Source organism: Glycine soja, chromosome 6, assembly GCF_004193775.1.
Source record: "Glycine soja cultivar W05 chromosome 6, ASM419377v2, whole genome shotgun sequence".
NCBI classification, from domain to species: domain Eukaryota; kingdom Viridiplantae; phylum Streptophyta; class Magnoliopsida; order Fabales; family Fabaceae; genus Glycine; species Glycine soja.
This window is the reverse complement of record NC_041007.1, coordinates 8,989,350-9,013,577: the sequence shown is the minus strand read 5'-3', so window position 1 is coordinate 9,013,577 and position 24,228 is coordinate 8,989,350. Positions and strand designations below refer to the sequence as shown.

Here is a 24,228-nt window from a genome sequence, read left to right as displayed (position 1 = left end):
GATAGAGAGTTTAACTTTTTTTTTTTTTTAACATTTTCCTTTGAGATACGACTACGAGATATTGAGGCTTATATATGTCTTTTTCGTGATGTATCGTATGAGGTTAAAATTAAACTTTTCAACAAAACTGAGCTTTCATGTTGATGATTTCTATATGATGTTTGTGAGGCGTATTTCATCAAAATAACATATATAACTACATCAACCCCCCACCCCACCCCGTCCAAATGCCACTAGAACATTTTTTTTTTAAAACATAGTCCTTGTTCTTACACATTTTGCTTCTCCTCACCCACTTATTATGCCCATATTCTCTTATTAACTTTACACTTTTAGTCGTAACTCTAAGAATGTGTTTGGATGAAGAAATTTTAAATTCTGAAAAATTTTAAATTCTAAGAATTTCAAATACTTCAATCGAAATTCTTTTATTTTTAAAATTTTGTGTTTGGATAAAAAATATTAAAATTATGAGGATTAAAAAAATGAATAAAAAAAAGAGAAGATATGATTGGTGTACTAGTTATACGTGTTCTTCTATACTCACACTCTATCGATATTTTAGGAGATCGAATGGTGTTTCTTGAGAAAAATATAAAAAGAGAATTTCAATTTCTCACTTTTTAGAAGGAAATTAAAATTCTAGATTTTTAGTTGTTTAAAATTTCAAAATTTTAAATTCTTCATAAAAAAAACATCCAAACAATGAATTCTAAATTACAGAAATTCAAATTCTTTGATAAATTACTTTCCTCAGCTAAAATTCTCTATCCAAACATATTCTAAGAGCTTTATTTTTGCTTATTTTGGTCCTGTTAATCAGCACATGCAAATTATATATATATAATAGCACATGCAAAAAGTAGCAGTACTTCAGTTTTGGTTAAACTAATTAAACCGTGTATATATCTTCGTCTCTTTTATCAAAATATGTAACCGAACTAAATATGAAGAGAATCTAGCTTTGTCTCATTAATTGCATACACATCTAATTCTCTACTCATTTTATTGCTGATTCTTGAATTCTCTGGTTTAATTATTTTTCTGGAATAGAAAAAATAATGAAAATGGCTTTCATATCATGCGTCCTCAAATCTGTCTAGTATTTTTTGTGTGTACAATGTGACAAAGAACTTGGATCCTTTCCGACAACAATCTTTTCCAATCTCTTTCGTCTTCTTTATAGCTCTCTAATTCTTCTTTGTCTCTCCATCATTTTGTCCATCTTCTTTCCAAATTGTTTTTTTTTTTTGGAATAGTTAAACAAAATTCACTTATAGAGAATACAAGAGATTCTCTCATCTATATACAAATTCCTCAATTACATTAATAATATAAAAAAGATTTAAATATATTTTTAGTCCTTAAAAAAATATTTTTAGACCTTCAAATCTTTAAAAAGTTGTTTTTAATTCTTCTTTATTTACTATGTTCATATTTTCAGATTTGACACCAAAACTTATTTTTTTAATTTATTTTTAAAAATATAATTTCTGGAAATTTTAAATCAGCAAAATATTTTACTTGTGTAGTTAGGTGACTTCTTTTTTTTACATAGTCTAACAACTCTAAAAAAAGAAAAATAAAACATGAATGTGAAATATGATTTTTTTAACTTATTCTAATGATTTTAAACTATCATAAATCATTTTAAATAAATTAAATTTTAAAAAATTGACAATGTCAAATCGTCATAAATCGTAACACCATTAAAATAAAAAAAGAGAAAAACTAAATGTAACTTTTTAAAAATTTGAGGAACTAATAAAAAATTTTTTTTGAAGGACTAAAAAGATAATTACGGACTAAAAACATACTTAAGTTTATATAAGATGATGGTATGTTATGATCTAATTAATATAATGATTTTTTTTAGATTGATTATATTTTGAAAAAAAATTCTAAATACTCAATTAATTAACAACTCTATTTTTCGGTTTTTCCTCTATTTCTCTCTTTTTATCACACTAAATCATCAAGTAAATCAATTACTTTATTTTTCCTCTCTTCTTTTCTCTCTCAAGTCATAGACAATTCAAAGTTATCAAAAAACTTTTTTTTTTTTCTATCGCTAGGACAATGTTGTCGTAGGCTTGAAATGTTGCATTGAACTCCTAATGTATACAACTAAAGAGGCAACAAAAATTACAGCAAAAGATAAACACTCAAAATTGGACTCTATTACCAACTTATTTTCTCAAAATTATACATTCCTTAGGATTAAGATCCCATTCATATTATTAAAGACAAGTACGAGGTCAAGATCTCCCGGCCCCAACCATTTCCACGCAAGATAACATTAATGCTATAAATAAGATGTGTGAATTCAACTTCATAATTTGAGAAGATACATTTTATTTCTATGTTCCCAGATTGACCAAAATATAATATAAGCACAACATAGAATTGGAATAACACTCGAGGAGATCCTAAGTCATAACTAACATAAACCCTAATCACCCAAAAATATAATACCTTATCACATCTTAAAAGAGAAATCACAGCAACAAAACAAATGAGAAACAAATTCAAATTAAAACTCACACAAGACACATTTAATAGCGCATTTCCGTCACCAATAATCCTTTTTTGGAGACAAAATAAGATGACTAAGCCAATCCAAAACTAAAAATTTGATTAAAAAATGTAAAATAAACCATAAGATCAATAAATATTATTGATAAACTTAATGTTCCTTGTCAGAGCAGTGAATTACAGGATATGGATGATAATGTGAGGTTTTTTTAAAAGTTATATAGAAACAGAAGGGGTTAGTAGTAATATAAAAATTTGGTTGGCATAGTAAGAATGAGTATTTAATAATTGTATAAGTGGAAGATGAGGGTATAAAAAACGAAACTAGTAAAGATGATGAATATAGTATTTTATAACATTGATTGTAACATCAGCTGGGCAAAACTCTATAATCACCAATCAATTTTTGGACTCCCACTGTTTCATGGTCCAGATCCTTCTTCTTTATCTCTCTTTCCAACTCTCCAACTCTTTATAAATCTCCCTCCATCCCCACACACCACTTCTACTCAATACACCAATCTACTTTCTCTTCTCTCTTGTCACTTGTCACCAATAACCATCGAAATAGACATGGACATAGATGCTATCCACAACCTCGACTTCTCCGGATACAGCACCATCACCAACACAACCCCCTCTTCTGATGATGACTATGGTTGCAACTGGAACCACTGGTCCCCCGTCGTCAACTGGGACGCCTTCACCGGCGCCCACGACGACTTCCACCAAATCATCGACTCCATCATGTGCGACGGCGCCGCCCCCGAGGAGGACAACCTCAGCCCCGACGACCACGTCGCCAGCAACTCCCCCTCCGTCTCCATCACGGAGGAGGACGACGACGCCGGCGACGATTCCAAGGGCCTGAGACTCGTCCATCTCCTTATGGCCGCCGCGGAGGCCCTCAGCGGCGCCCCCAAGAGCCGCGACCTGGCTCGAGTGATATTGGTTCGGCTCAAGGAGTTGGTGTCGTCCCACGCGGCGCCGCACGGCTCCACCATGGAGAGGCTCGCCGCCTACTTCACCGACGCGCTCCAGGGCCTGCTAGAAGGCGCAGGGGGTGCTCACAATAACAACAACAAGCATCACCACCACTACATCACATCATGTGGGCCCCATCACCACCACCGCGACGATCATCATCATCAAAACGACACCCTCGCGGCGTTCCAACTGCTCCAGGACATGTCTCCCTACGTCAAGTTCGGACACTTCACCGCCAACCAGGCCATCCTCGAGGCCGTGGCCCACGATCGCCGTGTCCACATCGTCGATTACGACATCATGGAAGGGGTCCAGTGGGCCTCCCTCATTCAGGCTCTTGCCTCCAACAAAACGGGCCCACCGGGCCCACACCTTCGTATAACCGCATTGTCCCGCACCGGCTCCGGACGCCGCTCCATCGCCACCGTCCAAGAAACCGGGCGCCGCTTAGCCGCCTTCGCCGCCTCCCTTGGCCAACCGTTCTCCTTCCACCATTGCAGGTTGGAGCCCGACGAAACGTTTAAACCTTCGTCGCTTAAGCTGGTTCGCGGAGAGGCTTTGGTTTTTAACTGTATGCTAAACTTACCGCACCTTAGTTACCGCGCGCCCGAATCGGTTGCGTCGTTTTTGAGCGGAGCCAAAGCGTTGAAGCCGAGGCTGGTGACTTTAGTGGAGGAGGAAGTGGCCTCCATTGTTGGAGGGTTCGTGGCGCGGTTTATGGATTCGCTGCATCACTATTCAGCGGTGTTTGACTCGCTGGAGGCTGGGTTTCCGATGCAGGGCCGGGCCAGGGCACTTGTGGAGCGGGTTTTCTTGGGCCCGAGGATAGTGGGCTCGCTGGCCCGGATGGGGGAAGAGGAGGAAAGAGGGTCGTGGGGGGAGTGGTTGGGTGCGGCGGGGTTCAGGGGAGTTCCGATGAGCTTCGCGAATCATTGCCAAGCGAAGCTGTTAATTGGTCTTTTCAACGACGGGTATAGGGTGGAGGAGTTGGGGAGTAATAAGTTGGTCTTGGATTGGAAATCTAGGCGCTTGCTCTCTGCCTCGCTTTGGACTTCTTCCTCCCACTCAGATTAATTTTCCTTTTTAATTTCTTTGACCTCCATAAATGGAAACAAAATCAGAAACTGTATCTTTTACACTTTTAGTTGTACTTCCCATTTATAGTAGTTTTAGTTTTAGGATCTTTGCTAACACGACAGTGACCTACCTAGCAGTCCTAGAAAAATTCCAACACTTCTCCTAACATGTTTTCTTTCTCACAGATCTTTTTCTCTCTGATGAAATCTTGATGAACTTCATTATATTTACGATAAATTAGTGAATGTTTAGAAATTCAGTACAAAATGATTTCTATCAAAAGATCTAAGACTCTTATTTTTTATTTATTTTACTTTTATCAGTTAAATTTATATTAAAACACAAACCATAACAATTTCAAATCAAATATGTATTTAGGTTGTCTATAATTACAAAAGCAAACTCTTAAAACTCAAAAGTTTGATTTATGGATAGAAATTTCATGCAGCCGCATTAACGGGCGATCCTTCACGTTGAGAAATTGTTTTGTTACAATAAAATGGTACACAAGTTTTATACAATTTTTTTTAAAAGTGTAAATACTGAACGTATTATTCAGAAGACATAGAAGTTTATACAATTATCGAGAATGATAGGAAACGAAGAAAAAGAATGATGTTGTAAAATAATATTATAAAAATATGGTTATAAATAATATATGTAATTCTTTCACGTTCTGGCATGAAACTGAGTAACTATTAAGTAATAAGTTCGTGTTCCCTCGTAAGTGCGTGATTGCTAGCTCCTACTCACGCTAAAAATTAATATAAAAAAAAAAACACATTGCCATTGAGATTTGAGAAAGAACTGTGTTAAAGATTAGACAATTGTTTTGTGAAAAAAATATAATCGTCCACCCAAATTTAGGATGGGACAAGAGAGAAATAAGAAAAATAAAATAGAGATAGTTTTTTTATTATTCTAGAAATAGAGGAAGAGATAAATATAATAAATTATATAATAAAAAAGAAATAGAAAGGTTAGAAAAAAATAAAATTGAAATGAAAGAATATATATATATATATATATTTGAGAGTATTAAAATTTTATTTTGAAAGCTATTTCATAGGGTTATAACTTTGTATTCAAATAACAGAAAGAAATCCTTAATTACAAAAAAAATAAAGAAATATATCTAATTACTTATGATCATAATTTTTTTTAAGAAAAAAAAAAGATTGTCCCCCGCCGCCATAAAAAAAAAGAGTTGCAAAAATTATCTTTTGAAATTTTAAAAATAGTATATTTAAAAAGAACGCATGCTTCTGCTTTTATGTCCTTTTATTTTTATTTGTTCGATATACTGGAAATTGATTTTTACTTTTTTCTTTCTTCAAGAATTCTATAGATTGAGTCTTGCAAGATAGGACAATCCTATAAGTATATTATACTTAAAAAAACATTCTTAAAATTTCCATTTGTAAAATACGATGTAGTTTATGTTCTTGTATTGTATTAATGTCTTTATGAAAACCTTCCTTACAACCACAGCCATCGGAATTTGAATTATTCGAAGCTTGTTTTGTTTTCCTCCTTTTATTTTTAGGTGGTTCACTTTAGCATTATAAAATGACAAATACTAATCCATACCTTAAAGTATTGGTAATTAAGAAACTTAAAATAGAATTATTTTTACTTATACAAATATTATCGAACTATTTTCATGTGTGTGTAATTTTTAACATATAGTGTGCCTTTAATAAACTTACTGTAAAAGTAATAATAGCTTTTTTAACACGCTTTTAAATTTTCAAAAGTAATTATTTTTTATAATATAAATTAAAACAAATACATGGAAATTGTGTAATTTTAAAACTTTTACAATTATCATAAATCTTTTTTATATCTTTTTTCCACATAATTACTTTATAATTGGATCAATTATACAGGCGTCCTTTAAATTTTAGTTCAATTACATTTAACATGCATATTAAATGTTTCAAATTAACCCATTTTCTTGAGATTCAATTATGATTATGCTTACTTCTTGTCTAGCTGGAGAGGTAATTGAAATTATACTAAATTCTCCTAAAAGAAAGTTATGTATAAGTTTGAAGAGGATTATTCAGTATATACATAATTAAGTAAAAGTCGAGTGATATTAGTGTTTTTTTTTTCTTTTATACTTTTGTAACAATTACTTATTTTTTATCAACAAATAAACTTATAATAAAAAGTTACAAAATTTATATTAAAAGTAACAAACTCTTTAAAATAGTATCGTGCCACTTAAAGGCTTCATTTTTGTTCTTAACATGTTTTATTTTTTCCTGATCAATGACCTTCTTGAAAGCGATTCCTTGTTGGAATCTCACATAAAGATATAATGTACTTGAACTTTATTTTGTCCGTATTAATATCCTATACCTGGAAAAAGTATTATTGATCGGAAAATGAAGGTAACAGATATGTTTTCATTACATATGTGCTTTTTCTATGACATTGTAGTACTCAGTACTTGATCTTTCTTTCTTTTTTTCTTTTTTTTTGATAGATAGGTGATCTATCTATTCTTACAATATTAATATCACCATATATATTGTTACAAGTTTAATGCAATGTTTGTTTATTATTATAATTTTCTCTATCTTATCTCTCGTTTCACTTTAATCAAGGCACGAATTCTTGTACTGGCAGGTAATCCAAATATGTACATGCATGACATAGAAAACCAACTCATAAGACTGGTAAAAGTGATCATTGGTTAAATACAGATAACAAAAACGTTATAGGAACACTAGAGATAGAGGTTAAAAAAAAAGGCTTGTATCTCTGTGTGTCATATACATGCAAATGTCAGACAATCACAATATATATATATATATATATATATATATATATATATATATATATACCAGAGGCTGAGTCTCTTTTATGCTGTTTGATATATACCGAAGGAAAATTGAAAGAAGAAATGAGAAAGGAAGGAAAAATAAATTAAAAAATAAAATATTTTGTTTTGTTTGTTTACTTAATGGATAGAAAGAAAGAAAAAGAGGCAAAAATAAGTGGAATTCAGATGTTTTGTTTTCCTTTCCAAAAGAAAAGGAGAGAGAAGTATAGTCTTTTTTATATAAAATGAACAAAATAAATTATTTTAGTATATATTTTAAAGATATGTATGTTATTATATATAAAATTAACATTTTTTGTATTTTTTTTATCAAACACCTTATAAAATTAATTATCTCATTTTTATTTTTTGAACTAAACGTTAACTTGTCATTTTTTTTTGTTGGTTGTGTGGCAGTGACATAGTTTAATAGTGTGAATAAAATAATAGCAGGCGGTGAGAGTTTCAGTGGTGGCACGTCCCCTTCATCGGCGTGTCATCCTGCCTGGGAGATTCTCGGAAATGTTCCGTACAATATATATTAAATTAATTTTACATTTAAATTTTGTATTAAATAAATATTCACCGACAACAACCTTAGAAATCAAATGGCAACCATACGTTTTTCACATTACTCATGCTTGCTACTTGTAATTATAAAACAGCTAATCAGACTCTTCATATAATATAACTGTGGGATACTTTTTAATTACCCAGGCATCTCTGCTTTCAATACAAAAGCTTAATTATATACTTGGCTAAAGCTTTAACATGTAGTAAACCATTTTCTGACTGCTTAAGCCGCCAGAAATTGCTTCAGGAGATGCCAATCTTCGTTAGACACTTAGACCCAAAATACAATTATTCAATTGACTAGAAATTGAAATTTTATAGATCCTTAAAGTTAATTAAAAAAATGAATAAACGAGGCCATAGACTATGTTCATTGTTTAGTGGATTTGAAACGGACGGGTAGACAACAATGCTTGTTGCGAAATAGTTGATTGTGGGCAACTCCTAATTCCCCTCTGGAAATCTTTTCAATTTTTCATCTAATGAGATGAGGATTCAAAGTTGTGAATCATTTCGATTTGTTCTCGTTATGGAGCAGCCACTTGTTTATTTGTTCCACAATTATTGATTCTCCTCCTTTGATTTGTTCTCATTATGGATCAGCCGCTTCAACAAATCTGAAATTGGGTTTGGGTTTCAAGGTCCAAAATCAATTGAAGAAGAATCTATTCGTCTCCTCCGCTCCCCTCCACTTCTACAGCGCTCGCTAGTCGCTATGGAATTTTGTGCTGAATTATGGGATCTGATTTTGGTATAAAGGATATTTATGACAATAAAAAATAAAATAAAAATTTAGGGTATATATAGCAAAAACCTTGAGTGTATGCTTACGCTGAATTGGGCTAGCTACAGTTGTAATTTGGTTTAGATTGCGTAGGAGTTGCACGGCTGATTGGCTCTTGATCCAAACAAATTCACTAATCAATATGAAAGGAAAGTTCAAGCACATCTAGCTTTTAGAGTTAGGTCCAATAGAACAAGTTGGGTTTCGTGAAAGTGGGTTTAGATCACTTTCTAATTGGTTTTAAGGGCACTTACTTTGGATTAAGGCTTTTACTTCCTGTACTTGCATTTTGCTTTCTGCACCTCCAGAAAAGACTCCAACCAACAAAATACCTCTCACCCAGACACCCCATTGTTACGGAATGTTTATTTCAAAAGAGTATCCTAATTCCAGAATATGATTTAACACCCCCCTAAAAGCCTTTTTCCTTAACACCCCAAAAGCCTTTTCCTTTCTTTCTTCTCAAAACCTCACCCCAAAAGCAACATCGTCTTTTCCTCCCGCCTCCAAACCTTGCTCTCAAAAGCCTGAACCTCCCACAAATCCTAAATCCCTGGTCAAAATTAGGGGTGGATAAACGGACTCATGTTTATGGACTGACTCACGAGGCCTGCGGTCTGCACGAACCACAGACCAAAATTATTAAGAATCCATGACTATGCAAGATTCTGGGCCTGTCACACATAATGTGTGGTTGGCCTGCAAACCCACAAGCATCAACCAAGCTCAACCTAAATACCCAATTAATATTAATTCTTAAACGCACAACACAATAACTCGACAAGTTGTTCTACTCATTCATTCGCTCCTTTAGTCCTTCTTCTCCGTCGCTCCCTCTACATTGTTCACTCATTCCTTCTTATTCGTCACTCCCTCCGCGTCACATGCCGCGCCTCACAGCCACAACCACCACGACTCAGGTGCCGACCCCTCCTCATGTGTGTGCAACTATTGCTCTATTCTTCCCAAGCGGATCTTCTCACCTCGACTCAATCTGTCTTTTTTGTTGTGCCACCACCGTTTAGGATTTTTTGTTTCCTCTCTTAAGCGCAACGCAAGGTCAGCAAACCAGTCCGTTTGGCCTGTGGAACGAGGACAAATCAATATATTAAGTTTATGTAATAGTGCAAGATGGATTGGCTTAGTTCGCTATCAATGTGAGCTTACACGGGCAGGCCTTATGCAAGGCAAACCGATCCGCTTATTCACTCCTAGTCAAAACGACCCTCACTAAATCTTGTCCTAAGGATGAGCTCTAATTTTTCTTTCTTTATTACCTAAAAATAAAAACACAAAAATATGAGAAAATAAATAAAAATTAATTTAAAATTCAAATAATAAGATAGATAACATTTTTTTCCTAATGTTCTAAATTTTATTTATTCAAGGAAGTTGAAATTTATAATAAATCATTTAAAATCTCCTACAAATAAAAGAAAAATGGGACAATTCAAAAGATTTATGATATAAAAAGAGTATAAATTATAATCTCCTCATATTCTTATATAAATAATTAAGTTTATTATAATACTTTCAAGTCTTTTTTATCGACCAAGTATACCCAACTCTTTCAGTAACAAAGCCTAGTAGACATCAATTTTCAAATATGTAAAAATTTCTAATAGTTCTCGGAAGAGTATGATCCGGATAAAAACTTGACTATTGTCTAGATGAATGATAAATTAGTTAGCATCAAATGTCAAACAAAGGAAGAAGATTGTTACATTAATGTAGCATCCAAACCCAGTGAGCTGCAAGAGAGAATTTAAGATCACACGTATAAGTTGTAATGAAGCTTCCTGACCGCAGCCACCTACCAGCAGGTTGGGCGTGGCTGAGCTGTGCGAAGGCAGTTGAGAAACGAATTGTTTTCTAGTCATACAGTATAGTAATATGTCAATCACAACAATTCATGCAATTTGGAAAATACTTCGGACGGCGTATCTGTATATGAAAAACATTTAAGAAAATATAGTTCAATTAATTAAATAATATGCGTAAACTGTTATAAATATATTGATACTAAGTTTGATTCCAGCTAATATTATAATAATTCCATCATATCCTGTCCAACACACGCCCTATGGTATTATCGTTCACGTAGTTTATTTGAAATTGAAGCATAGACTCGCGTTCGGTGGGCGATTCAAGAATTTAATTAGTTTGCTTAACTCATTTTGTTAGACAATTACCCCTTTGTTTTGAACATTTCAAGTCGTTCGGCAGCTGAAAATGTTGAAGAAACATCTAGCTAGTTACATCAGTATCACTAACAAGAAAGATAGGCTGGAAGGGGAAAAAAAGTTATAAAACGTCACTCATTCATTTGTTATATTTATCAGATTTTATTTTTCTCAAGATATTACAAGTATTCTGTCCGAAAATCGTTTTCTTATAGACCCGAGGTACTTGGTCAGTTACTCTCGTTATATACTTTCCGCCCGGTGTTATCTGTTTGCATAATTAAGCAAGCAATTTAGAATTGACCCATTTGGCATTTTCGTTTCACTATCCCTTTTATCCGCGTTTGAAGGCCTTGGCACCAATGCTTATGTCCCTTGACTTTATGATACAGACAACTTGTGTGACATGTTTTCTTTTTTAAGTGTTTTCTCCAATCTCCCATACTATGTGTGTGCGAAGTATCGTTGAAATAAAGAGGAATAGTGTTCTTTTTTGTCAAATTAAAAATTAAATAAATATAATATTCATAAAAAGATGAGTTGTGGAAGAATGCATGATGCGTGTAACTCCAATTATTTCAGATTAAAATATAGTAATATTAAAAAAATCACGTCATGATGGCCCATAAGTCGCTGAATTTTAAAATATGTCGGCTTTATTTTATTAAGAGAGCAATAATTTGAGGAGAAGGAGGATCGTGGGAAATGTGAATACCGGAATAACAATATGGCATGCATTACTGCTTTTAAATGTGAGGAAGAAATGGCAATGAGTCATTAGTTTTGACATATAAAAATTTCATTGTCCCTTAAATTTCTATCCTTCCGTGTCTATCTGCGTAATCATCATATAATAAACAATTACCACCATTACACCTTCACTTTCATTATGAATTGGAATTTGGAAACAGTTTATTAGAGAGAGATAACAGTAAGATTTTCAATAGTCAACGCAAATATGGGTAGCACCATACGAGAAAAGAAATTTGAAAACACAAAAACTGACCAATTCCACCCTTTCCTGTTCTCCCTTCCTCAACTCCTCCAAATCCATTTCTCACATGTCTCAAATCTGCACTTCGTCAAATTACACCATGAAACCCATCATAACCTTCTCTTGCATTCTCCTTTTCTTTACCACCATCTCAGCCCGCAGTTTTTCAGATTATATCACTCCAAATTTCACTGCCTCATACCTTGAGTTCATTGACAACTTTGGCACGTTCCTGTTTTCTCACAACAGAACATTCAAGGCTGCTATATTCAACCCCGGTGGCCAACAAACCAGTTTCTATCTATGTGTCATTCATGCTGCATCCAACACTATCATTTGGTCTGGTAACCGTGATGCCCCCATCTCAGATTCTGGCAAAATGCTTCTATCTTTCAAAGGGATCACAATTCTTGATGAACATGGGAACACCAAATGGTCAACACCATCACTGAAATCACAAGTGAATAGGCTTCAGCTGACAGAGATGGGAAATCTTGTGTTACTTGACAAGTCCAATGGTTCTCTCTGGGAGAGTTTCCAAAACCCAACAGACACAATTGTTATTGGACAGCGTTTACCTGTTGGAGCATCTTTGTCAAGTGCAGCATCCAATTCAGACTTGTCAAAAGGAAACTACAAGCTCACAATAACTTCCTCTGATGCAGTTCTGCAATGGTATGGACAGACATATTGGAAACTTTCAACGGACACAAGGGTCTACAAGAACTCAAATGACATGTTGGAATACATGGCCATAAACAACACAGGCTTTTACCTCTTTGGAGATGGTGGAACAGTTTTTCAGCTGGGGTTGCCACTGGCTAATTTTCGAATTGCCAAGTTAGGTACCTCTGGCCAGTTTATTGTCAACAGCTTTTCTGGCACTAATAACCTGAAGCAGGAGTTTGTGGGGCCAGATGATGGATGTCAAACTCCCTTGGCTTGTGGAAGAGCAGGTTTATGCACTGAGAACACTGTTTCCTCTTCACCTGTTTGTTCTTGTCCCCCAAACTTCCATGTAGGCTCAGGTACTTTTGGTGGTTGTGAGCCAAGCAATGGATCCTATTCTTTGCCACTTGCTTGTAAAAATTCTTCAGCTTTTTCATTTTTGAATATAGGGTATGTTGAGTACTTTGGCAATTTTTATTCTGATCCGGTTTTGTATAAAGTGAATTTATCTGCCTGTCAAAGTCTTTGTTCAAGTAACTGTTCCTGCTTGGGGATTTTTTATAAAAGCACATCTGGTTCTTGCTATATGATTGAGAATGAGTTGGGGTCCATTCAGTCAAGTAATGGAGGTGATGAGAGAGACATCTTGGGCTTCATTAAAGCCATTACGGTTGCATCTACAACTAGTAGTAATGATGGCAATGATGATAAGGAAAATTCTCAAAATGGGGAGTTTCCTGTGGCAGTTGCAGTGCTGTTACCAATCATTGGATTCATTATTCTGATGGCCTTAATTTTCCTTGTGTGGAGAAGATTGACACTCATGTCAAAGATGCAAGAAGTGAAACTAGGGAAAAACTCACCTTCTTCTGGGGACCTTGATGCCTTCTACATTCCTGGCTTACCCGCAAGGTTTGACTATGAAGAACTCGAGGAGGCTACAGAAAACTTCAAGACTCTAATAGGGTCAGGTGGGTTTGGAACCGTATACAAAGGTGTGCTTCCTGACAAATCCGTTGTGGCAGTGAAGAAAATAGGGAATATAGGAATTCAAGGGAAGAAGGACTTCTGCACTGAGATTGCAGTCATTGGAAACATCCACCACGTTAACTTGGTCAAACTCAAAGGCTTTTGTGCTCAAGGGAGACACCGCTTGTTGGTTTATGAGTACATGAACCGTGGTTCCCTTGACCGAAACCTCTTTGGTGGTGAACCGGTTTTGGAATGGCAAGAGAGGTTCGATGTGGCGCTTGGAACAGCACGTGGACTTGCTTACCTTCACAGTGGATGTGTACAAAAGATTATTCATTGTGACATCAAACCAGAGAACATTCTCTTGCAGGATCAGTTTCAGGCTAAGATATCTGATTTTGGACTCTCCAAACTCTTGAGTGCCGAACAGTCTGGTTTGTTCACAACAATGAGAGGCACACGTGGCTACCTTGCTCCGGAGTGGCTCACAAACTCTGCCATAACAGAGAAAACTGATGTGTATAGCTTTGGAATGGTGCTTCTTGAACTTGTCAGTGGAAGGAAGAACTGCTATTACAGGTCCAGAAGCCATAGCATGGATGATAGCAACAGTGGTGGAGGACATTCCTCAACCTCATCAACAACCGGGTTGGTTTATTTTCCTCTATTTGCATTGGAGATGCATGAGCAAAGGAGTTACCTTGAGTTGGCTGATTCAAGGCTTGAAGGACGTGTCACATGTGAAGAGGTGGAGAAACTGGTTCGTATTGCCTTGTGTTGTGCTCATGAAGAACCAGCGCTTAGGCCAAACATGGTCACTGTTGTTGGCATGCTAGAAGGTGGGACTCCATTGCCACACCCGAGGATTGAATCTTTGAACTTTCTGAGGTTTTATGGCCGTAGGTATACTGAGGCTTCTACTATAGCGGAAGAAAATGAGTATGGTTCTGTGATGCTTCAACAAGCGCGTAGTTCTACTACAAGCATGCCAAGTGATTCATCGACTCGTGGATTTTCTTACATGTCTTCGCAAAATATCTCTGGGCCAAGATAGGAACAATTCTGCTTTGTTTTTATGTTTGTTTGTTTTGGGACTTAGCAAATAAGGTAGTTTTATATGTCATTCACGTGTTGTTATACATGTAGATGATCTCTCATTTGTAATTTCATTTCGAGATCATCCTATTGTGTAAATTATAAAGGAAGAGAAATAAAATTCACAAGGATGCCTTTTGGATGTTGGTTTAAAATATTGAGACTCACAAATTCACCTAAAATACAATATGGGAAACTTACATCACATGATTTTTTTTTTTATTTTAAAACAAACTTGCATCACATGAATTATCGTCAAAGCTCTAATAATTGTACACAAAGTGAATCATTAAAAAATTCATTTCTTCATATTTATGCAATTGAAAAAATTCATTTCTTCATATTTATGCAATTATTTTACTCAAGATCTTTATTTTCACTATAGATCAACTCAAACTTGTTGGCAACAGTTATTTAATTCTTTTTTAATTAATTATTAATTTAACCCGTATTTAGTTAGACCTTCAATTTATTTTCATATTTTGATTTGATTAATTGGATGCAGAGACTTATACTTTTATCCATGGTTGACGTGCAGCTAGCCTAGAAAGTATATATATGAACAATCGTTTAAAATCGTACGTAGTATAGTTCTAGAGTTTCAAAACCAATACATAAAGTATATTTAATGTATAATCAAAATTTAAGGTGGTTTAAATATAAAGTACAAGATTGTATTTTATTTTTGTTTCAACTTATAAGAAAATTTATTTATTATAGTTGGTGACAATTTTCACTATAAATAGAGAGAAAAAATTAGTAGGAAAGACACACACGAAGAGAGAGTGTGTGAGAAGAGAGATTATGAAACAAAGTCATTTTGTAGAAAGTAAAAATATATTTGCGAGGAAGTGTTATCATTTCTTTTAACCATTGAGTATGGTACCCGAGTTTGTAGGGTAATACACTAATTAGAGTGAGTTATAATCTTATAATCATTTTTATGATAAGAAAATGTTTTTAAGACGATTTTATAGACATAGACAAGATGTGTCAAACCACGTTAAATTCTTATATTGAGTGTAATTTTTATTGTGTTTTTAATATAAATGTGAGTTATCTGTGAAAGAGTTAATTATCCAACCGTTACATGATACATCATAAACATACATCATAGTAATATATCATAACTCGTTTTTCGGAGGAGAAAAACCTTCTGGTTCATGCAAGTATGCAACCATCGTCATGCATTGTTCAATTGCACCCACTCATTAATTAGAAATTGACAATTTCGGCGTGCCTGCCTTTATTATTTATAGCTCAACGATATATATACAAGCACCATGATTTCTTATTTGATACGTTTCCATTTGATTAAGAGAACAAAAGAAAACAAGAGAAGAGATTATAGGAACAAAAGCAATTAATGGACACATTGAGGGTGCAAAGCTTAGCTTCTCAGTCGAAGGAAACGATTCCTGCAGAGTTTGTTAGGTCAGAGACAGAGCAACCAGGCATCACAACCGTTCATGGAACCCAACTTGGGGTTCCTATAATCGATTTCAGTAACCCTGATGAAGACAAGGTGCTGCATGAAATTATGGAAGCAAGTCGTGACTGGGGCATGTTCCAAATTGTGAACCATGAGATACCTAGCCAAGTTATAGAAAAACTTCAAGCCGTGGGGAAAGAGTTCTTTGAGTTACCACAGGAAGAAAAGGAACAATATGCTAAGCCTGCAGACTCAACATCTATAGAAGGTTATGGAACAAAGCTTCAAAAGGAGGTGGATAACAAGAAAGGTTGGGTGGACCATTTATTCCACAGGATATGGCCACCTTCGGACATTAACTATCGCTTCTGGCCCAAGAATCCTCCTTCTTACAGGTTAATTATACTTTCATCAATCATTCCTTCCCCCTTTTGCATATATATGGACGATGTGCCATCTCATTAACTAGCATATGATATTATTGCTATATATTATTTTATGCATTATTATAAAGTCTCTTGGTGAATTTCAAATTTCATAAACCAGCTTAACGTTTTTCTTGCTTCTGGGGCATGTTTGGTGATGGATAATCTTAGCGTTTTTCTTATTGTTCAATTCGTTCTCTTTTATTTGCTCAACTTAATAACCTCTTAATAGTGAATAAGGGCTGGTTTGAGAATAAATTACTTCTACAAAGTATTTTTTTCAAAACAAAATTCTCTTCAGAAGATAAGAAAAGAAGTAATTACCAAAAGTTCTTTATTGTGTGTTTCCTACTATTATTATTATTAAACTTAAAATTAAAATTAAATGTGTCGTATATATGGTGGTGTGTTTTGTTGGTATAGCAACACATCATAAAAAAATGGTGTACGGACATTATTTTATCATATATCACATTTTTTACACACATTTTTAAATACATTCTTATATTAAAATTTGTTAAAAATAAATAAAAAATTCTAGGTCCTATATTATATTTAATAATTTTTTCTTTATTTTATAATTTTCAATAAAATTTAATTAATTAAAAAAATGCATTGAAATATGTTATTTTCTAACACTCCCCGTTTATCATATTTATTTAAGAATACTATTAATTATATGGAGAATAATGAATGATCCTTGATTTGGTTGCAGAGAGGCTAATGAGGAATATGATAAGTACCTACATGGGGTTGTTGATAAGTTGTTCGAAAGCATGTCAATAGGGTTGGGGCTTGAAAAACATGAACTAAAGGAATTCGCAGGGGGTGATAACTTGGTTCACCTTTTAAAGGTAAACTACTACCCACCTTGTCCATGCCCTGATCTTGTCCTCGGCGTGCCATCTCATACGGACATGTCCTGCATTACCCTTCTTGTGCCCAATCATGTTCAGGGCCTTCAAGCCTCAAGAGATGGCCATTGGTACGACGTTAAGTATATCCCCAATGCTTTGGTCATTCACATTGGAGATCAAATGGAGGTAATATATCTTAAAATGAATTTGCTCAAGTTGGGCTATGCGAAATTCAACAAAAGAGAAAAAGTACAATGTTAGTATGAAATCATAATAAGCTTGATATGTTATAATTAGTAAGATCATGCATTATAAAGTTTAAAGAATATGGTCAAAACAAGGGATTTCAAGGTAACAAGGTTACATTTACTGAGCATTTGAGCAATATATAGACTATACAAAAATATTTTACGAATGTATTTCTATTACATATTAACCACGTTGAGAGGAAGCAGGTTTTTACGGGGCAGTAATCTTATTTGCAAAAAAATTGTCAAAGAAAATATACATGTATGTACAGGTTCTTCTTCTCTTTTTTCATTTTGATTACCGTCAGTGGGAACTACGTACAACAGCATAGTGGAAAATTATTATTATAAATCATAACAATCTTTTTAGAAGGTTAGTGGCTTAGTGCAAATGTTTTTAAATACTTTATAAAACTTTCGCCCCCCCAAACAATAATTTTTGGTTCCATCCCTGACATTTGCAGGTCTTCCAAAATCTAATTGAATATATTATGAGAATTGAATTTTATCACGCAAATTAATATTATACTTTATGGTGACAGATAATGAGCAATGGAAAATACAAGGCCGTGCTTCACAGGACTACAGTGAGTAAAGACGAAACAAGAATTTCGTGGCCAGTGTTCGTAGAGCCCCAACCAGAGCACGAAGTGGGGCCTCACCCAAAGCTGGTTAACCAAGACAACCCACCAAAATATAAGAGCAAGAAATACAAGGATTATGCTTACTGTAAGCTCAATAAGATCCCTCAGTAAATTAATTAAGCAGCACTGCAGACATGTTGTATTGTAGGTAACACTGCACATATAAATATATATGCTTAATTTGTTAGTTTAATTTGCCAAATAAACGTGGGTAGGGATGAGAGACAACGTAGTACCTGTGGCTAATTTTTGTCTCCCGCCACGAGTTTAACGAGTAATAATCGAGTTGATCAGATACAAGTAATCTTTAAGTTTTTATTTTTGGGGACCAAAATGGGGATGAATAACCATTTTTTCTTGTATCCGTATCCATTACTTGTGTCCCTCAAGCCACATATATAAAATTAATTATGTAACCTTACTTAGGGTTATACAAGTAAAAAGAATAAAGATTGTCTAAATTATTGAATGTTATCATTTTATTCAACTAAACTTTTGTTACATACGTTTAATTTTATTTCTTTATGAATTTTGTTATAAACTTGTAATGTCATTCACTTGGCAAATTATGTCATCTGCATTGATATATAAATTCTTGTTTGTAATGTCAATGGTTAACAAATTGTTATTTGCACCTGTATTCACTTAGAACATTATCATCATTGTGTAGCTTGTGAGTGTACAAATATGAATCATTTATTGTGTTCGTATTATGTACATTCCGTATGATAATCCAATCAAATTTGTTATATTTTTTTAAAAATAGAATTTTGGACCAAAGACGAGGATGGGGTGGGGATATTCATAAAAATTAGTCCGGTTGGGGATTGGAGACGGGAATGATATTCAAAATCAGACATGGAAACGGAAAATATCAAACTTGTTTGGCTCGCTCCGTCATGTCTACTTGTCTTTAGGTTAAATGGATTTTTTTATGATCCTTAACTAGATTTTCTTTACGAATAAAATGATATAAAAATAAATAAATATGATAATGAGAACCACAGATAAGTATCTTCGTAGACATGTCACTACCTTAATAAACAGGCAGTAGATGCTTAAACTATACGCGAATCCTCATTTATATACTCCGTTATTTTCAATAAACAAGTCAGCAAAAAAAATAAAATTCAATAAGCAAATAAATATGTATCTTCATACACACGTCGCTACCTGCTTAATAAACAGAGTGTTTATTTATTTTTAATCCGTTATGGATTTTATTCGTGGATATATGCTGGCATAGATATTTTTCTCATCCTAATAGCGTATGGAAATCAATTAACCTAACCTATTATGTAGCTAAAGAAACAAAACACTCCTTTTTAAAATGGGCAATACCATTACATTTATGGGACATTAATCAAAGCCTAACTCCAACTCAGAATGATTGGCACTTGCCGCAACTTATTGGTGGTGTGGCTTATCATCAAACTAAGTAATTAACAATTGGGTAGCCGAGAGGATTGTAGACGCCTACAATTTTTTCTCTCTCACAAGGGCTTTGCTAGTTATAACATGCTTGCTTTACTTTTCCACATTTTTTGTTTTAATTTCTCTGGTGACTTCTTTTGATGCCAAGCTAAAAGATCACTCAAAATAATAAGCGCACACTAAGTTTCTAACGTCCTTCTGTGTTGAGGCTTTGGTGAAAGGAACCATGTAATTTTGGACTCATAAAGCCAGAACACAATGACAAATGCACAAGTACAACCAACCTTCTGTCAGCTGGAATGGATTTTTTGAATGGCAGAAACGATTAAACGAAGAAATTAGGAAAGTATATATACTAGTAAATTTTTAAACAGTTCGTAAGCACTTTCCCTTAAGCTGTATTCACTCCTATCAATACTATAACTTTGTGAATATTTAAGTTAAGTTGGAATTTCTTTCAGGATTTAAAAGTTCTCAAATTTCCTTTGTTAATTTTTCTACATAAAGACATGGTATCTATATTAGTAGGAAATGATGCATCAGTTCGAAACCTCCCTTCACACCCAATCCTAATATTGACAGATCTAACTATTATAAGTAGTAGATACTAGATACATTTCTCTACTTCTCTGGAAAAACAATTCGTTATCGTTAAAATCAGGAGGGAGGTTGTCCTGAAACAGCTATGTTTCAACCAATAAAGTGCCCAAAAAACATGATTGCCTTACTCAATTGCTATGTGTCAATATCTAACCCCTTTGTCCAAACAGGTATGCAGTATATCAAGATTCCTAAAGAGAATGACAAAAAAACTGTAATGATAGCATATGCATATGCTCTCATAGGGCGACTGCTTTCTCTCATCGCATTAAACTCTGCAGCGAATGTAGAGACAGTACTCAGACACCCCATCAGACCAAATTGTATTCCCGCTACAGCAGTATCACAATCCCTGGTGTTTACCTACATCAAACCAAGCAAGTAAAATAATGGTTATGATTGTACTAGCTTAGTGCATGTTTGGATTGAAGTTAGAAATGTTGTGTGCCTGTTTGAATGCAAATCTAACAGATAAAAATAAAATGAAAGCAAAAGTAAAGATCTTGATCCTTTGGTAAATTACTTTTGTCTCAAAAATACTTTTGAACTTGAAATCCAAACATGCACTTAGAGATTGGATAATGCAGTTAGGCATAGAAGGTGTGGAAATTACTGCATTCTTCACAGTAGAAAGTGCAGCCATAATACAAGCAGCTGATACATTGGCAATTAAGGTTCCAAATGGAATCCATTTAAACAACCCTGCCTTTCCCAATCCACGTCCGTTGAGCCTGGCTAAGAACCATCTAATCCACACACCTATAGGTCCAACCATGCAAGCAAACCATAACTGAGCAACATTGCCACCATTCTTGAACTCAGCCTTAACTAATGCACCACTGACACCCCATAATATGCCCAACGCAACCACGGATATCGCCATAACTATCAACTGACAGCGGTAGCTGTCTACTTTGCAGTTGATAAAGATCTTAGAGCCTTCTTTGCCTGAACTAATATTCAGCCTGTTGAGAAACCCCCTGAAACTCTTGGCAGTTTCAATCCCAAATATGATGGAATAGCCAACGAGAAATATACCTGAAGAATTGTAATTGTAAAACAAATTCATCTTATCAGTTGAGCCTTTTATGAGGAAATATAAGCATCAACTCATCTACTTGGGATAAATATGAAACAAAAATTAAAAAGTTCTTTGCATGAAACAATGAGCTTATGACTAGAAAACGCCCTTATTAAATCATCTAATCCTCCTATTTACCTACTAGAAAGCCAAGTGAAGCGAAGAGCCAATGCCCGGAAACACTGAGTTCTAGCATTTTTTGATTCCAACCACTGAAGGTTGTGAGGCTCCCTAAGTAACCAGTTGTTATTGCTACAGCTAGATGCTCTGACACATTAATTATGTCTCCTTTGAATACCACCCCAAACCATCCCATAAGAAATGAACCAATCTGGAACGGAATGTAATAAAATTGCATTAGTGTTATCTAAATCGTCTTCCTTGTGAATGAACTTCAAAATGGACTTAAGCTTCACTTTCATGTAACAGAAATTTGAAACTTCTGTCGATTTACTGTATTAAAGCAAGATTCAATTGCAAATGTGTTCTACAAATAAAGGACTCAAGTGTCAATTGACACCAAATTTAAAAAGTCAGACAGAATGACTGTACTATAGCAAGATTTAAAAAGAAATATTCAATTGTGTACACTATAGATTAAGGATTTAAGAAGTGCATAATACAAAGCACCTAATTTTCAGTCATGAGAAAAGGAATAACTACTTCAGGCTCAAAAGTCAAAACATTCCTATTTTGACAAACTCTAGTTTTAAATCCCAAACAAAAAATCTCTGTTGTTAGAAAAGAAATAGATATGAAGAATTTAACACCATTTTTCTTTTAAGCAAGTTACTACCATAATGTCAGAAAGTTATATTCCTAACCAAAAAATTCTGGATTTTTAGTCTTGTGAACGCAACACAATCTGTATGTAACCAAGACGCAGAAATAATGAAGATGGAAAAGGGGACAGACCATATTAGAAGGAAGATCAACATAAAGAATACTTTGGTCGCTTGTCACATGGGCAACCCCAGGGCCAAATAACTTCTGCAGCAAATATCTTGTGAAGACCTGCATAGTTATTTTGACAATTTATGTGTTAGATTCATGTGGATAACTGCATGTCCTAACATAACAATTGACAACATAAAATATATCATTGTGCTAATCACAGAAGAAATTAGCCACAATCTCTCGATCATAAAAATAATTATGAATAAAAAAAAAACAGTAAATATCAATAATCCATTATGCGCCAACAGGGAAACATCGACACTGCACCAAAAGAATACTATGTGGTAATGCAATTCAAGGCAGAAGGTCAGAATATATTACCCCAAGAATTCCAAAAACTGCTAAAGGAAACATAAATGAAGCATAGTCCAGCAACACTGGCAAACGTTTATTAGGATCCTGAAAAACAAATAACAACGTGTAAAGCATCAAGATATGTAAACATTAGGATCAATGATCTATCCACAGACCATATGGTTAATGAAAAACCAAAAATCTCGGAAGATATGAAAATCAAATGTGGAAGAGAGCTCACATGTTTGGTGTCTTCAGATGTGAGTGCAGGAGGCAAAGGCCTAACAGAGTTGGGATGCAATCTGTGTTCCTCTGAATTGGAAACAACAACAGCTTCATTTTCTGACCTGTTGTCAAAAGACAAGCGGAAGCTGCAGCTTCGAATAGTAACACGATCTCCAATGTCTCCAGCCTCTGAAACACTCTCACATTCAGCATCATCATCATTGTCTGTATGATGGCTTATGTGACTTGATATGCTCAATGAACGCCTTCTGATGGAAGAACCCCCACTGTTTATTTTCTCCATGTGAACAATAACACAACCACCTTAAACTGAGTTGAAAACAAATAAAATTAGTACAAAAAACATGACTACTGAAACAATTTGCTACTTAGCCCATTTTATTATGTTTAGGGTTTTTAATAACAATTAGTACTATTATAATTCGCATCCCAATACAACAATACTGTACATGAAATAGCACATGAAAAATAAAAAATTTCCACCCCTAACATCAAGAAAATGAAACGAACACGTTATATATTTAATACAGGATGATGCACATGAATAGAAGGCAGTTTTCCCACACAAGCGATGACTTATGGATTACGAGGATATACGTAAGGAAAAAACCACCCCCAAGAAAAAGAGATACTATAAATAATCCAGAGATACGAATTCAATGGTTGTGAATTTTTGTCATCTTTTGTTTTTAGGATTTGGATTCTAAGTTACCTTTGAGTATACGCAGCAGGAAATTTAATGGGCTATTGAATTACAGTACCTAAACTGGACAAATTAAAAATGACATAATATTAATTTTACGAAAAGAAAAAAAAACTCAAAAAAGGCATAATGTGTCAAACCAAGGAGATTCATACGTAAGGTGTCGTTTCACATGAAATAGATTCCTCTCACTCGTCCAATTCTTTTTTTTTTTCTTTTTAAAAGATTTCATTTTTTTATCATTAAACTGTTAGCACGAATAAAGTAGATAAAGTATCCAAAAAGTTTTCACTTTTTAAAAGATTTCACTTTTTTTATCAATGATAATCGTGTTGTGCTCGGACAGTTTTATTATTTATATGGAAGTTTAAAATTGAAAAAATATAAATAAAGTAGATATTTTTAAAAGATGTTCATATTAATTTTAAGGAAAATAAACTATCCAAAAAAATTTCAAAAGGATGTGATCATCGTTAAGGTCCTTTAAGTTATTAAGATCTAATATTTTAAAAGCATATGATAGATTTCAAATTAAAATCTTAAATTATTCAGCGTTACTTAAACTTGAAAATGTTTAAGATCCTTTTTATTTTTTATTTTAGATT

At 34.2% G+C, this 24,228-nt stretch overlaps 4 protein-coding genes across 8 annotated transcripts; 3 read left to right on the top strand and 1 right to left on the bottom strand.

Annotated features, from left to right (window-relative positions):
• The first annotated feature begins 2,955 nt into the window (after window positions 1–2,955).
• Window positions 2,956–4,781, top strand: LOC114415389 (nodulation-signaling pathway 2 protein-like). The gene has a single exon (XM_028380049.1). It carries the CDS (start codon window positions 3,109–3,111, stop codon window positions 4,594–4,596), a length of 1,488 nt encoding a protein of 495 aa, XP_028235850.1. The 5' UTR covers window positions 2,956–3,108; the 3' UTR covers window positions 4,597–4,781.
• A 6,999-nt stretch (window positions 4,782–11,780) lies between these two features.
• Window positions 11,781–14,857, top strand: LOC114415388 (G-type lectin S-receptor-like serine/threonine-protein kinase At5g35370). Its single transcript, XM_028380048.1, has one exon. It carries the CDS (start codon window positions 12,034–12,036, stop codon window positions 14,659–14,661), a length of 2,628 nt encoding a protein of 875 aa, XP_028235849.1. The 5' UTR covers window positions 11,781–12,033; the 3' UTR covers window positions 14,662–14,857.
• A 1,144-nt stretch (window positions 14,858–16,001) lies between these two features.
• LOC114414096 (flavonol synthase/flavanone 3-hydroxylase-like) lies at window positions 16,002–18,696 on the top strand. Its single transcript, XM_028378448.1, has 3 exons — window positions 16,002–16,529; window positions 17,275–17,602; window positions 18,207–18,696. Exons 1-3 carry the CDS (start codon window positions 16,069–16,071, stop codon window positions 18,417–18,419), a joined length of 1,002 nt encoding a protein of 333 aa, XP_028234249.1. The 5' UTR covers window positions 16,002–16,068; the 3' UTR covers window positions 18,420–18,696.
• Window positions 18,697–20,347: 1,651 nt separating this feature from the next.
• LOC114415387 lies at window positions 20,348–23,650 on the bottom strand. 5 transcript variants are annotated; one of them, XM_028380046.1, is made up of 7 exons: window positions 23,633–23,650; window positions 22,916–23,229; window positions 22,702–22,779; window positions 22,339–22,437; window positions 21,562–21,754; window positions 20,866–21,380; window positions 20,348–20,705 (listed from the first exon to the last, which is right to left on the bottom strand). In XM_028380046.1, the coding sequence occupies exons 2-7, from the start codon at window positions 23,201–23,203 to the stop codon at window positions 20,478–20,480; spliced, it is 1,401 nt and encodes a 466-aa protein (XP_028235847.1). In that variant the 5' UTR covers window positions 23,204–23,229; window positions 23,633–23,650; the 3' UTR covers window positions 20,348–20,477. The 5 variants fall into 5 exon arrangements, with proteins under 5 accessions (XP_028235847.1, XP_028235843.1, XP_028235844.1 ...); XM_028380042.1 differs by lacking the exon at window positions 23,633–23,650 and adding an exon at window positions 23,431–23,599; XM_028380043.1 differs by lacking the exon at window positions 23,633–23,650 and adding an exon at window positions 23,449–23,599.
• Between the last annotated feature and the right edge of the window lie 578 nt (window positions 23,651–24,228).